General features: G+C 50.4%; 1 protein-coding gene across 1 annotated transcript in view; it reads left to right on the top strand.

Annotated features, from left to right (window-relative positions):
- OTOG (otogelin) overlaps positions 1-15,849 on the top strand; it is a 91,504-nt gene that overhangs the window by 2,399 nt on the left and 73,256 nt on the right. The window contains exons 4-15 of the mRNA XM_040495750.1: positions 1,868-1,943; positions 2,875-2,967; positions 3,152-3,306; positions 5,607-5,725; positions 7,065-7,270; positions 8,103-8,233; positions 8,501-8,607; positions 9,033-9,142; positions 9,519-9,647; positions 10,542-10,650; positions 10,949-10,995; positions 11,481-11,626. Coding sequence (XP_040351684.1) covers positions 1,868-1,943; positions 2,875-2,967; positions 3,152-3,306; positions 5,607-5,725; positions 7,065-7,270; positions 8,103-8,233; positions 8,501-8,607; positions 9,033-9,142; positions 9,519-9,647; positions 10,542-10,650; positions 10,949-10,995; positions 11,481-11,626 — 1,428 coding nt within the window. The remainder of the gene's footprint in view (positions 1-1,867; positions 1,944-2,874; positions 2,968-3,151; positions 3,307-5,606; positions 5,726-7,064; positions 7,271-8,102; positions 8,234-8,500; positions 8,608-9,032; positions 9,143-9,518; positions 9,648-10,541; positions 10,651-10,948; positions 10,996-11,480; positions 11,627-15,849) is intronic.

Raw genomic sequence — 15,849 nt, 5'->3', positions numbered from 1 at the left:
TAGAACTCAGCCATTCTCCAGAGAATTGAGGGTATAGACCAGGATGGGGAAAAAAACTCACATTGTTATTCACAGGATCCTCAATTTAACTGAAATTTAGCATCCCCTTTAATTATTACTATAGGCTACAAACCACAATGCAGCAATAGCAGTGTCTGTGACTGTCACCAGTAGAAATCACATATATTTTCATATCACCTTACAGTTGTTGGTATTTCCAGATCTCATGTAAACTCACTACTTCCAGACTCTGGCAATGTTAAGACCTGCTGCTCTCTTGCTATTTAATGTATTAATAAACAAGCACAAATATTATTAATCATTTTTATAAAATATTTTTGTAACTGTATTGCAATATAATCGGTATGTTTGTAATCTTCTGTTTTATTTTATGCATTTATAGACATTATTCTGAGAATGGGTTGATAGGCTTCACGAGATTGTCAAAAGGGTCCTTGGCATCAAAATGATTAAGAACTTCTGATCTATACTGAAGACGAATCATTTGGGCAAGATTTAAAATGTTTTCCAGAAAATGGCCTTGCACTGCAAGCACTGGCTATCTTACCTTCATTAACACTGATCTCAGGAGCCACATCTGAGGAGGGGGCTAGGAGTGGAAAGACACAAAGAGCTCTTCAGGGCCTATGGGATGCTGATGGTGATCGTTTTTCCCATGGTCTCCGAGGCCCTGTGAGATTGATTACGACCACGGTGGGAAGCCTGACTCCTGGGGCTCTGGCTGGGTCTGGAGGGTAAGGAGAGCCAGGGAGGACCTGGGAACCAGGGGCCAATGTGGGACAAGAACACTGAAACCTGGCCAGGGAGGGGCTGGTAATCTTCCAGGGGTTAGCAAGATGGTGAAAAGGGAGGGAGGGAGTGCCCAGGGATGAGGTAGAGAGACTGGGCCTGCCAAGGAGGAGCAAAGAACTGAGCTTGGGCTCCAGGGACCAAGGGTTCTGTCTGAGTCCTTGGCCGGAGGCTGGGGATTCTGTTTGAGGATGCAGAGATGACAACGAGGGAGGAAGACATGTGAGAAATACCCACAGTGTGGTTGGTGCCTGGTTGGCCCCGGGAACAAGAACATGAGATCTGGGAAGCTGTACAAATGGGGAAGCCAGGGCTCTGAGAGGTGAGGAGCCTGCTGCACCCAGGACCCCAGTCCCAGGTGACATGAGACACCTCACACTAGGTTCCAGGAAGTCAGGTGTCCAAGTCACCTAGCCGTGTGGTGACTGAACACATCTGATGTTTGGAACAGTTCGAATTTCAGATGGTTTATATCTTGAGAGACCACGTGTTGGGATTTCTGGTCTGGAAGATAGGATTTCTCGGCTCTCTTTGCTTGTGGCTTCCCCAGATTTATGGTATCAGGGAAAGTCCTTGCTTGGAGCTGAGTTCTGAGGATGGTGGGTGGTGACCTGTGTGGAAGGTTGGAGTGGAGGACGGGGTGAGATGTTCCCCTGACCTGGGGAGAGGGGCTGCCTTTGTTTCCTCGGTCTGCCTCAATGTGGTTTCTGTGGTGAGTATTTGTTCTCTAGACAAGGGGGTTTTGTGTTGGGCTGGGAGGGAGAGAAGAAAGGAGTGGAGGCTGGGGGATATTGGAGCATGGAGCGGAGGAACTGTGTTCGGGCCACCGAGATGCCACCTTGGAGGGTAAAAACCAGCCTTCACTCCTCTAGGGCAGGCCTGAGAGTTCTGTGTTCCAGACCTCTCAGAAGTGGGCCTACAGAGGTGGGCTGGTTGGGGGCACTGAGGGGCAGGGCGTCTCCTCCTCCAGGTGATGGACAGGAAGGGGCATGACCCCTAGGAGGTCCCTCCCTGACATCAGCCCTTGACCGAGTTCTCTTCCTTCTGTTTTGAAAAGGAGGCTGAAGTCCTGGACTCCTTGGCCATGTCCTCTTGGGAAAGACGGCTCCATCGGGCCAAATGTGCACCATCTTGTAAGTGGCCCCCTCCCTGCAGCCCATGGCAAGGCCCTGGCCCGCAGGGAAACCTGTGAGGGCAGGGCAGGCTTTCTTCAGGGCCTCTTGTGACCTTTTTTCCCCAGAAAGGGGTGTCTTTCCACCTTTTCCAGCCCCGGTCTCCAACTCCATTTTGCTTTCTCCTTCCTGGCTGAGGAGAGCTTCCTCTGCAGTGTCCTGTTCTTGCGACCATGGCCCTGTGGCTTTTCTCTCTCACACTATCTGATGCTAGTGAGATTGTGTTTCCTTGTTTAGTGGTTATTTCCCCCTCCCACTTCACCCTGTTTCTGCGGCCTCTCCCCTCACCCTGCCCTGTGTCTGTGGCCTCTACCTTTACCCTGTCCTGTGTCTGTGGCCCTTTGTCTTACATCATGGCTCCTTCCTTCACCACACTCTGCTCTACTTTGTTTTCTTTTCCTCTGTGGCCTTTCTGTCTACTGTATTCCAAATGTGAGGCATCTCCCCCTTCCCTGGTTCATGCTTAGGCCTCTTCCCCTCAGCATAAGGAAAGGGAGGAAAATGGTACTTGAAGATCTCTGGGCACTCCACATGCTCCATACTCTCAGTCTGCCTGCCTTGTCTGGTAGCCAGGAACTTTTAGCACAGGGAGCTGAAGGCCCAGGTGGAGCCAGTCTGGGGGCCACCTGATGCATGCTGAGGACAGGTACTCTGAGACCCCACACCCCCTGTCTGTCAGGGAGGGAGACAGCCAGCCAGGTTTGAGGCATCCTACGTGTGCCCCCATTAGAGCTAGCTACTGAGGAACGTTGGGGCTACCTGTGGTGGGATCTGAGTTCTGTGCAGCTCTGGGAGTGCTGGGTCTGGTGCCCTGGCACGAGGGAGGTGCTGTATCACTGGGTTTTGCCAATCTCGGCTCAATGGGGAGGTGCCTTCTGTGTCTCCCATGCAGACTTGTTCTCCTGCTTCAACGGGGGCGAGTGTGTGTACCCAGCCTTCTGTGACTGCAGACGCTTCAATGCCACCGGGCCACGCTGCCAGATGGGTGGGTCTGGGCTCCATCCCACCCCTGGGATTGGCCCTGGGTACAGGGAGAGCTTGAGGGCCTGAGGCCTGGGGGTCCTGGGCTGGGGTGTGCGTGGGGGTTCTCTGCCAGCTCTGGAACCCACCGGCCTCTAGCTTGGTGCCCACTGCAACTGTACGGACAGGTTCTCTCTTCTCTGGCACAGTGTACAATGCCGGCCCTGAGCGGGACAGCATCTGCCGGGCATGGGGACAGCACCATGTGGAGACATTTGATGGCCTGTACTACTACCTCTCTGGGAAGGGCAGCTATACCCTGGCGGGGCACCATGAGCCCGAGGGGCAGACTTTCTCAGTCCAGGTGAGGCCTTCCCTACCCTGCCCATCTAGAAGTTTCCACTAGGCTCTGGAGGTTGTACTGGCCTGGGCTCTCCGTGTGAGAGTTAGAGAGTCTACACCTGGAAGGAGCTGCAGGCCCCACAGTCCTCTCTCACCCACCCACTCCTGGATGCCCCTGGCCAGTGACTGATTCAGTCACTCACTCATTAGGTATTAAGTGCGTACTTGTACTCTTCCTGGCACAAGGCTTGGTGGTGGCCTCATGGACGACAACACAGATGTGGTCTCTGTCCTCACGGAACTTACAGCAGACATCAGATCAAATGAATCATTTCAAGTACAACTGAGTGCTTCAGAGGAGAAACACCAAATGTTAGAAGAGCACGTGATGGAAACCTACCTTCCTCATTAGGAAGGATGATGATCAGGGAAGACTTCCTGGAGGAAGTGACATTTAAGTGGAGAACTGATGAATGAATTGGAGTTAGCCAAGTGAAGGGTCCCAGGGGTAAAAGATGGATGTGAGAACGTTCTAGGTAAAGGGAACTTGGGTGCTAAAGATCTGAGATAAGAAAGAGCACTGTGCCTCAGAGGGAATGGCAGGTCCTGGATGACTCAGTTCATAGTTACTGCCTCTAAGAAGCCCTTCTGGATGCGCTGACCTAAGCTGGCTCAGGGGCTCTTCTGAGAGCCTGTGTAATCCCTGTGTAATCGAAGTTCTGCATTCATTGTTACATTGTCAGTACATTTTTCTCACAAAGGTCTGTTTCCAGGTTGGTCTTCTCTACCAGATATAAGCTTTCCAGGCAGGGACCATGTCTTCTCATTCGGTGTTCCTTGTACCCAGATTAGTGCTCAGTCAGAGTTTGTCTAGTATATGAACACATGTCTGAGACTCACTGTCAGGCAGGCCTGATTTACATGCTTGCTCCTTGTGTTGAGTGGGGCATCAGCTTCAGGCACTGGTCAGTACCTCCATCTGGAGAAAAGTCTACTTGGGGAGCCAGTTCTGCTGAGGGGCATCTCAGTCAGTACTGAGTTAGGGCCAGCGGGCTGGGAGTTTGGGGAAATCCTAGTGCTCAGTGTCACCCCTCTGCTAGCTGGGTGTGTCCTTCTCTCTCAGGCATAGACCTGCCCAGGGCCTGCCCCAAGGACCATGCCCTGGATGGGCTGAGCAATTCTGCCCTCTCTGCTTTGGTATCACACATCAGGATCTTTCATGACTGTCATTTCATGATGGGTATGTGTCAATTACTTAGACTAACGGGATGCCACACATTTGCAGATTATGAAATCAACTTAATGAGTCCCAACTGGAAGAAAGGAAGGAAGGAAGGAAGGAAGGAAGGAAGGAAGGAAGGAAGGATGGAAGGAAGGAAGAAAGAGAAAGGAAAGAAAATATTATAAGGATGCATTGCACATGAATAGGAGTAAACACTATTTTGTAAAACTTTTGTTTTATTTATATATGTATACGTTTCTATTTCCTACCGTGGGTCATGGTCCAAAAGTTTGAAAAATTTAATTAGACTGTGAGGTGGTTTTCACAGGCCCCACTTCTAGATGAAATGACTCCAGCCTGCTTAAACACATTTAACAGTAATCTAGTGGAAGGTTTACTCCTGGGAAGAGTTTCCACACTGGGAAGAAACATTTTCAGACTTTTCCCTAAGCCCTGGGGACCTCAGTTCTCCTCCCTCTCTTGGGTCCTATGGCTTTGGGGGGTGGGTCTTGTCTGAGGAGGGGACAGAGTTGATGCGTATGTGACAGGCAGCACAGGGGTGACATGTGCCTATATGTGCCATGAAGGACAAGACTGTACCTGCCAGCGTCCTGGTAGGAGTGTGTTTATAGTGTATGTATTGAGAGTACCCTGTGAATATGTGAGGGGTGTGTGTGTGTGTGTGTGAGACTGTGTGAGCATATACTTTACTTTGGCTTTCAATCTGATGGGAAAACCTGGATTGCAAAAAACAAAAAATCCAGAAATAGGGAGACAGCACAGTGTACTGGAAAGAGCCCTGAAATTTCACCTTCAGTCCTGAGTTGGAATTCTGGCTGTGTGTGTGTGACTTTCATCACTTCACCTCTCTGAGTATTAGTTGCTGCCTCTGGGAGGTGCAGATAATCATAGCTCTGACCTCCTGGTCAAGTGGCGTTGCGGGGACTGGAGACATCACAGAGGAAAGGTGCTTGGCACACTGGGGGCAGGGTATCGGCGTTAGTGGAAGCTCCACAGGGTGCCACTGGGCTCAGAACTGAAGCTCAGGGCCAGGTCTGTAGCGGGAGCCCTGCACACTGGCCTCTGAACCCCCCAATCAGGTGCACAACGACCCGCAGTGCGGCTCCTCCCCCTACACCTGCTCCAGGTCTGTCAGCCTCTTCTTTGCGGGTGAGCAGGAGATCCGTCTGGCCAAGGAGGTCACCCATGGAGGCGTGAGGTAACTATAACACCTTCTGCCCTGGGCTCTCCTGCTCCCTGACACTAGTGGTGGGGGATGGTGGGTACCTTTCTTCTCCAGCCTAAAGAAAATTGTTTTCTAGCGACAAACAGCAGTTTCCACCATCAGAGCAGGAACATACTGGCAGGCCAGCTGGGTTTCTAGTCAGCTGGGTTTGTGGAAAGATGAGTCCCTTAAGATTTTCGGAGACTCAGGGCCCTGTGGGTTTCCCAGACAGTGGGTATTCGAATCAGAATTTTCCAGATAAAGTTGAGGGTATAACACTACAAGCATGCTCAATTCTTTTCTTTCACATTTTTAAGGGAATCTTTGTGAATATATCATATGTAGTTCAAGCCTCCTTGGATAGATATTAAGCACACTGTCACCCTTCTCTGATGATATAGGGTCATTTCAATGTTATTTATCTTGCTGGGACATCAGGGATGCCTGGGACCAGAGGAATAAGGACTCTTTGCCCCCACACCAGATGGTCCAGACCATGGTTCTTTCTGAAATCTTTCTTGTCTCTTGTCTTCACTGTCCTTTCCTTCCTTTGCTATCTGCTGTCACTTCATGCTGCTGCTGGATTGGGGTAAGGGGTCTTCCTGCAATGACCCTTCTCCCATTGTCATTTCCTGCTTCAAATCTGGAAACTGGGTAACCAAGGTTTCTGGCGCTGAATGTAAACCTGAAAGCCCAGGTGTTTCTCCTGTGAAAAGATTGGTATATGGATCTTTGGGTACCAGTTTTGGCTGGTTAGACTCTTCTTTAATTTTCTTTTCCTGATTTTCTGGTGGATTGAAAGTTGCCAAATTCCAGACTGGCTGGGAGACCCCGTCCCAGTAAAACTGGGAATGTGGTTGGGACTGCAATGACTCTCCATCTTTTCTTCCACTCCTAGTTTTCCATATCCCTCAGCCTCTTTCTCTTCTTATGCCTTTCTTGCTCCCCACCAAAAAAAAAAAAAAAAAAAAGCCCCAAACAAACACACAAAACAAGTAAATGTCCGCTTATACCATTTCTCCCGTCCAGGAGAAAGGATCTAGCAACTTCAGACACTCTAAGATTTATCCCTGCCAGGGAAATTGCAAATTTAAAAAGCAAGTTTTAAACACCGAAGACAAAAGAATCTCTCCCTAATGGTGGGCCTCAGATGCCCAGGAAGTCAGGGGGGAAAGTGGGGGCCTCAGGTTCACATGGTACCAGTTGGGTGTGGACGAGGCAGGCGCTGGGTACATGATGGTTCCTGCAGGTGGGGCTGGCGGGTCCTTTGGTGACGGGACTGGGTGAGTGGGGGTGATGTGAACACCCAGAAGCTCTGGGCTGTGCCCTGCAGAGTCCAACTGCCACATGTGATGGGGAGCGTGAGTCTGCAGAGGCTTGCTGGCTACGTCCTTGTGCGGCATCAGTCAGCCTTCACGCTGGCCTGGGATGGTGCCTCAGCCGTCTACATCAAGATGAGCCCAGAGTTCCTGGGCTGGACTCATGGGCTGTGTGGGAACAACAATGCCGACCCTCAGGATGACCTGGTGACCAGCTATGGTGAGGTGCAGGGCAAGTGGCCTTCGAGGGGTTTGGATGGAAGTAGGGAGGAGGTTGGGTGGAGGTCAGGCTGGGAAGGGTGGGAGAGGTCTTGGGGCAGTACCCATGGTACTAAAGACCCAGTGGGGGGTCAGGGCCCCTTCCTACCAAGTGTGTGGCCACTCAACCTCCGTTTCCTTGTGGGTAAAAGAGTCATAAAGACCACTCCTACTAGGGTTGTGTAAGGATCTAAAGGGCACTTTGCTAGGTAGGATATTAAGCACACACTGTGAGTGTAGGGTGGGGGCAGGAGCAGAAGGCCAGAGAGAGCCTGGAAGAGAAAGGGTCCCGTGGGAGCTGAAGATACCTATAGAGGAGTGGTAAGAAGTACAAGTGAAGCATGCAGGGCCAAATCATGGTGACTCTGGCCTTCCCAAGAAGGGAAGTGACACCTTTGAGCACCCACAACATACTGAACACTTAACACGCATCATCTCATACAGTCCTGGCAATAATACCATGGTGGGGGATTATTTGCCCATTTCACATAGGGCAAAACTGAGGCTTGGAGAGAGCTTGTCCAGGCTCACATACTAGTTGCCTCCCCTGAGTTTGGAGAGTAGGGAGCTACTACAGGTTCTTGAGTATTCTTGACTATCACCACCAGCTTTTTCAGGAGAGTGGCTCTGTTGGGAAATGCAAACTGGGATGGGAGCCAAGAGGCTGGGTTCTTCAACTCCTTGTCCGCTTTTGGTATCTCTTCGGCTCCACCTGCCCTCCTTCAGAGCCCTGTGCGGCACCCCCCTCCTCCCCCGTTACACCCACCTGTGATCATGCTAGTTCTCCCTTCCAGGGAAGCTGACCGATGATGTGGCTGAGTTTGTGCGCAGCTGGCAGGAACAAGCCCCCAACCAGCCTCCAAGGCCTACAACTGCCTCCCTGCCTCGCCCACCGTGTCTGCAGCAGAGCCCGGGAACCATGCAGGTCTGGACCCTGGGGAGAATGCCTACTCCCCACCCTCCCCTTACCCCTCATCCTAGTGTCTGGCTTAGGTTTCCTGTCTATCTCTTAGAAAGTCACTGGCTGCAGGAGCCCAGGGTTGTTTGTGCCTATGGCCCCATCCCTTTTCCCTCCATCATCCTCTTTCTCTCCCTTGGCCTCAAATTGGGGTTCTGTGTAGGGGTGGGTGAAGTCAGAGGGCTGTGAGTGGCCTTGCCGGCTCCCAGCTCTGGCCCCTGGCTCTTTCCCCAGGGTGTGTACGACCGGTGCGAGGCGCTGCTGTGGCCCCCCTTTGATGCCTGCCATGCCTACGTCAGCCCTCTTCCCTTCACAGCCAGCTGTACCAGTGACCTCTGCCAGTGAGTAGGCAACCAGGACTGGAGCTGGTATTGGGCTGTGGGGAGACCTGTCCCAGTACTGAGGGGCGGGGGGGCGGGTGGTCTCAGCATGTGGGCCACTGAGCCTGATAATCCCAGGCCCCGACAGATGTACTTCCAAAACCTCAGAAATTCTTATCTGCATAGGTGGGGCAGAAGAGTTTCCCTATTCTCTGAAGCCCAGAAGTGGGGACTGACACCCTCAGGGTCAAACAAGTCAATGCCGATATTGGGACTAGAACCTGGGTGTCCTGCCTCCATCTGTATACCTAGATACCTTCCCAGTCTCCCTTTCCTAGCTGTGGGACAAGGAGGGGTGCGTGCCCTGAGCCCTGGCAGTCTCTACAGGGTTCTGGAGGGCTGGTGAGAGATTGGGCTCCGGTGTGACCCTCGGTTTCCCTGCACAGAGCAGTGGGCGATGAAGCCACCTGGTGCCGGGCGCTGGCCGAGTATGCCCGAGCATGTGCCCAGGCGGGGCGGCCCCTGCAGGATTGGAGGACCCAGCTCCGGCAATGTGGTAGGTGTATCCTGGTGGTGGGGGCAGGGAGAGGTTCAGACAATCTCTGCCCTGAGGCTGGGGGTGGCCTCATCAGGCCTCAGCTCAACGTCCTGTCCTGCTTAGAACCACAGTTGTCAGAGCTGGAAGCCGTGAGGCCCCATGTGGCAGATGAGAAAACAGGCTCAGAGTGGAGGGACTGGCCCAGGGCCACAGAGTGAGATGAGGGTGGTTCTCAGAGCCTCCCAGGCTCTTGCCAACTTTCTGGTTACCCAGGGGGACTAGGGGAACAGGAAAATCACAGTCCTCCCTCCCTCTCCCCCAAGGCCTGGAGTAGGGGGTGGGTGTGTCCTGGCAGAGCCGATGGGACTGGATGGACTGCTCCCTTCCTCCCAAGCTGTGCACTGCAAGGAGAAGGCCTTTACCTACAACGAATGCATCGCCTGCTGCCCTGCCTCCTGCCAGTCCCAGGCATCCTGTGTGGACAGCGAGATCGCCTGTGTGGACGGCTGTTACTGCCCCGATGGTATGCCAAGGGTGGAGCGGGTGCCTGGCAGCATCTTCCTGGGTTGGCACGCACGAGCCCAAAGCAGGGGCTCAGAGGATGCCTATTTGTGGGATGAGTGAAGCAAGGAGCACACAACTAATAAGTGAATAAATGAATGACTGGCTTAAGGGGGCTGAGGATGGGGGTGGAACTGTGGCTCTTGAGAAGTTCATCAGGGTATTTAATTTCATTGGGACTGTGTATATATGAGAACAAGTCATTCATTCATTCAGTTGTTCATTTATCACATATGTGTTTGTTTAAACATTTGTTCACATGCTGTTTTGTATGGGATATAAATGCACTGGTTTTGAGGGGGTATACATTTGCCACACATCTGTAGCGTGTAGCCCATTCGGCTAGGCAGGGGTCGTTGGGATAAAAAAAATGTAGAGATATAGTCATTGACTTTAGGGGTCAGAATCTGGTTGCAGTGATAAGCCACGTATACCTATGGCTCCAGTCTAAGGCAGAATGTAGTGAGGATCAGCTCAGGGGTTCAGACAAGAAGAGACATAGGAATTCAGTCGGGGGAGAGATTGTCAGGGAGAGATTGTCAGGCTTCCTGGAGGAGATGGCACCTAAACTGGTTCTAGATGCAGCGACAGGCTTTTGGGAGGTGGAGAAGAGAAGCTAGTCAGCATGCAGGTTGCTTGGGGAGGTGGTTCTCTGAAGAGGTCTGGAGGTGAGATTATTTGCCCAGAGGAGATTCAGATCTGGCCTGAGCCAAGGATTTATGCAGGAGAAAGCTTGAAAGTGGGTTCAGTGGTGAAAACTTGGATAAAGGGATCTTTGTCATAGGCCCTGGACAGCCATGAACGGTCTATGAACAGGAGTGGAGGTGAGTTAAGTGGGCCTTTCCTGTGACCCTAGGGCTGATCTTTGAGGATGGGGACTGCGTGGCACCAGCTGAATGTCCCTGTGAGTTCCATGGGACCCTGTACCCAACTGGCTCTGTGGTGAAAGAAGACTGCAATGCCTGGTCTGTGTCCACAGCCAGGGGGGGTGGGGGTGGGCAGCGGTGACTTCCAGGGTTTTCCACCAGGGCTATCCATCTGGGGTCTGGGACCCCTGGCAATATGGGGGCACTCACTCAGCATGTCTGAGTCCCAGGCGATCTCATTTAATCCAACCCCTGGAGATGCGGGAATCTCTACCACCCATTTTAGAAACGGGAAGACTGAGGGCTGGGGACAGGAGCTCTGTGGACCCTGCTATCCTCCAGCATCTATCCCAGGCCTGGAGAGGTGAGACTTGCCTCCTTGATCTCTGTGTTTCAGCACATGCACTGCGGGCAAGTGGGTGTGTAGCACATCTGTCTGCCCAGGTATGCCTGACCCCACCTTGGACTCTACCCCCTTCCTCTGGTCTCTCAGCTTTTTGGGCAGGGAGGATCTGGGGGCCAGGCCTGCAGTTCCATTGGTTCAGCTTGCCCCACTTTGTTTCTTCAGAGCTGCTTTGCCTGCTTAAGGGATTGTTCTGCCTCCTGTCAGGGAGGGTTTTGGGGGGTCTATCTAAGGACCTTCCTGAGCTTGGGGGGCTTGGATGGAGACTGGTCTCCAAGCTCAGGGCCTGGTCTCCTGTCAGAAGGAGATGCCCAGGGCAGGGCTGCATCTACCTTCAGGTGGGCTGCTGGGGACAGGCCTGCATCTCCCCAGTGGCCTGAGTGTCAAAAGGAAGGCCAGGGCTCCAAACACTGCCCTGATTCCTAAGGACAGAGTGCTGTCTCTTCCTCATGCTCAGAGCCTGCAGGGCAGAGGCAGTCCCCATGGGGCAGCTCCCATGTGTCAGCCACCTTTCTTTGCCCCTCAGCCGAGTGTTCAGTGACTGGCGACATCCATTTCACCACCTTTGACGGCCGCCGGTACACGTTCCCTGCCACGTGTCAGTACATCCTGGCCAAAAGCCGCTCCTCAGGCACCTTCACAGTGACATTGCAGAATGCCCCCTGTGGCCTGGTAAGGGCTGGGGACCTCAGGCCCAATCCAGCCAGCCACCCCTGCTCTCTGCCCCCTAGAGAGGCTGAAGGATTTAGGGCAGGGCCCCAGGTTTTCCACAACCCACTCACCCTGATGTCTGTTCTTTCTGGGCAGAGCCAGGGGGCAGGAGACTAGGTTCTGTCTCTAGAACATCTGATAGCTGAGAGCCATTTCCCTTTCCTGGGCCTCAGTGTTTTAAAAAAATCTCTAAAATGGGTCTAATTCAACTAAATCTTCTCTGCTTCCTTGGATTATGCCTTCAACATCTCTGTATTCACTCATTTGTTCATTTATGAATTCAGCAAATACTGAACTAATTTTTGTGCCAGAAGCTATGTTGGATCTCGGAGACTGGGATGAATTAGATCTGGCTCTGCCTTCCTGGGCCTCGCATATTGGTGGGTCGAGCAGATAACTCACCGCATAATCCACTATGTTATAGGAGCTGTAATAACATGGACATTACAGGGTAGGTCTCCATGTAGGAGCTTCTCCTGGTTGTTTTACCTGGATGCCAGGTGGGAGAAGGGGTAGATCAGGAGAGACTTCCTAGAGGAGGTGATCCCTGAGCTGTGTCGGCCACTTGTGCACATAACTGAGAAAATGGCCAGCTTGCAGGTCTGGGGTAGTTATAAGTCTGTTTGTTTCTCAGGGACTGCATTTTCCCTGAGCTGACCCCACAAGCCCTGGTTGGGACTCCACTCAAGCTCCTTCCTGCACAATAGGACAAAGGGTTCACACCCATAGCCAGGGCAGCTGCCCCCAAAGCCCAGCTCCCTGCCTGCCTTTTCCACACCCAGTGACGTCAGGAGGGTGAGCAGACATCACCTACAGGTGTCCCTCCGTGGCCCTGGGGACCCAGGCTGAGCTGAGGATGAGGTAGAGGGCTGGGCTTTCTTCCTCTTGAAGCCTGAGTGATCCCCTCCCCTCTATCTGCCAGAGAATGGCCTGGATCTGCCCTTGGCTGCTCTCTGAGTTGGAAGAATGAATACTTGTCCTCAAAAGCTGGGTCACTCCCATCACATCTTGAGAGTGGCAATAGAAAAAGCAAAGCAAACAGACATATCCCAGTGGGACTCCTCCCCATTTACAAAGTTCTAGAGTCTTTGAGTACCTGAGGGCTATGGGACCTTGGGGATCCCTTACCAGCTCCTTCTCCACCATGTTCTGGATGGTCGTTGGCCAGCGTCAGCCTGAGGTAACTTGCTTCACTGCTGAACAGTGCCTCTTTTGTTTATTTAATGCTTATTTACTTTTGAGAGAGAGAGTGTGTGTGTGAATGGGCAAGGGGCAGAGAGAGAGGGAGACTTAGAATTCGAAGCAAGCTCCAGGCTCTGAGCTGTCAGCACAGAGCCCGATGTGGGGCTCGAACTCACGAACCATGAGATCATGACCTGAGTCGAAGTTGGACGTTTGACCCACTGAGCCACCAGGCGCCCCTGAACAGTGCCTCTTGATAGCATATTCCTTTTACCATGAGCCAGTTCTCTTCCTTGTGACTTCATCCACACTGATGAACCAGTAGAGGGCCAGCCTTGTGCCAGCTCTGTGCTGGGCACAGTGAGGGTTACACAGATGAGTCAGCCCCTGGTCCTAGCCACCAGGAGCTTGCAGCCCAATCAGGGAGTCAATCACGTCCTCAGATCAGTTGCTTCTCTGTGAGATACAAGAGCAGTGCCATCAGAGGGGCTGTCTGTGGAGCAAGAAATATTCCTACAGGTCAGAAGAAAGCCTCATGGTGGCATTTGAGCTGAACGACCTAAAAATTGGGCCAAAAATGTAAATAGAAATAAGATATGTATGTGTGAGGATGGGGAGGAAGGGCAATCCAGGAGGATTCGATCATATGAGAAAAAGCAACAGGGTGGAATGTTCTAAAATACATTAAGGCAGATGCAGGAGGACTATGGCAACTGGCTGACTGGCTGGTAAAGTGCCAGGTGTGTGGGAGAGAAGCAGGAAGAGTCAAAGGTGAAGCCACGACTTCAACCCCAGGTGAACAGAAGTGGGTAGGGTGAGAATGTTAATAGAGAGGATGATGATGAGAAAGTATTTGCACAGTACTTTAAACTTTGACTAATCAGTTTTGCATTTGACATCTAGTTTAAGGCTCAAAATACCCCCACGTAGTGGTCACTATGATTCTCCCCATTTGAAATCTGATAAGACAGGCCTAACAGAGGCTTGGGGCAGTCTTGACGACCCCCAGCCAGCAGGAGGGGGAGCTGAGCCAGACCCAAGGCTGGAAGTCCAGAAAGCCTGTCACAGCTTCCTTATACACCCACCCCCAAATCAGGGTGTGTTTATAGCCTTTGAAGTATTTTTAAAGTAGACCTTATTTTTTTAGAGCAGCTTTAGATTTTACAGAAAAATGCAAAGGTAGTACACAGAGTTCCCATATATCTCACACCCAATTTCTCCTGTTATTAACCTCATACATTAGTATGGTACATTTGTTACAAATACTGAACCAATGTTCGTTATGTACATTATCATTAACTAAAGTCTGCACCTTACTCATATTTCTTATTTATTTTTAAACCTGTCATTTTTTTTTTTCTGTTCCAACATACTACATTACATTTAGTCATTGTGTCTCCTGGGCTTTTCCTTGCTGTTACAGTTTACTAAGACCTTATTTATGGTGACCTTGAAAGTTTTGAGGAGTACTGGTCAGATATTTTGTAGAATGCCCCTCTGTTGGGATTTATATGCTTTTCCCATGGTTAGAATGGTGTTAGGGATTTAGGGGAGGAAGATAAGAGGTAAATTGCTATTTTCATCACATCTTATCAAGGATACATATACCAACATGGTTTATCACTATTGAGGTTGACCTTGGTCATTTGGCTGAGGCAGTGTTTGTCAAATCCTCCTCTGTAAAGCTACTCCTCTTTTCCCCCTTACCATATTGTTCTCTTTGAAAGAAGTCAGCCCACAGTTAAAGAGTAAGGAGTTATGCTCCCTCTCCTTGAAGGCAGAGAATCTACATACATTAGTTGGAATTTTTCTCCATAGGAAATTTGTCTTTTTTTCCCTTGACATTATTTTTTTTGTCAATCATTTATTTATGTCAGCATGGACCCGGGATATTTATTTTATACTTTGGATAAGAACCAATACTTCCTTTTTTATTTTGTTACTGAAATTTTTCCAGCTTGAACCATTGGGTAGTCTTTCAGTTGGCTCTTGGGTCCCTTTGGTATACCCCTATCATTGTGTGTGTGTGTGTGTGTGTGTGTGTGTGTGTGTGTGTGTGTGCTGCCTACTCCTTATTTTATAGTCCTATAAGATGCACCAGGCTTATCTTGCATATTTCCTGTTACATTCCTGGAATCAGCCATTCCTGAAAAAGTATTATCAGATGCTCTGGGCTCCTTTTGGAGAATCGTATTAGACACCAAGATCTGGGGTACTGGGTGTGCTCATTGCTACTGGGGTATCATTTCTTTTAGATCCTCTCAGCTGATAGAAAAAGGAAATAATATGTATAACCTACGAATATTCTTGTATAACCAATATATATACACATAACTATAGATAATCTATCAGTAGCCCTCTATATCTATATGCTAAGAAGGAGCTCATATTGATGTTCCAACTCTAATCCATTGCCACATGGGTCATTCTAGTCTCCCCTTGCTTATCCTGCCCCTTGCTTATAAACACCCACTCCAACAGTGAGAAATATGGTTTCCATTGTCCTCCATCTAATTATCTAATTGTTCAATTCCAGTATACATGTATAGAAGTACCAGAATTATTAATCCATACCTCCATGGGAAAGAACTTTATCAACTAGAGTACAGTGCTTATGCATAGTTTCTTTTGCTTTTAGTCTTACAAACTCCACTTATTTCCAAGGCTTCTTAGGTCAACACCTTTCCCTGCACGCCGTCAGTGAGGTAGTTTTGTATAGCTGTACAGTTAGATTCTTTGGTCACAGTCTGCCTTCCATCCTGGGATCCTCTGACTTCCTCCATGATTTTTTTAATTGTTTACATTAGGGTTCACTCTTTATGCTGTAAAGTTCTCTGGGCTTTGACAAATGCAACCTCCAAAGTATTCCATGCACATTTTCTTTCCTAAAAATTTAATTTTTTTAATTTTAGAGTGTGTATGTGTGTGTGTGTGTGTGTGTGTGTAGGGGAGAGGGGGAGAGAGAGAGAGAGAGAGAGAGAGAGAGAGAGAGAGAGAGAGAA

Source organism: Herpailurus yagouaroundi, unplaced genomic scaffold (genome assembly GCF_014898765.1).
Source record: "Herpailurus yagouaroundi ecotype Mexico unplaced genomic scaffold, PumYag 187, whole genome shotgun sequence".
Taxonomy (NCBI): Eukaryota; Metazoa; Chordata; class Mammalia; order Carnivora; family Felidae; genus Herpailurus; species Herpailurus yagouaroundi.
The sequence above is the reverse complement of the archived record's forward strand: the minus strand, read 5'-3'. Positions and strand labels throughout refer to the sequence as shown.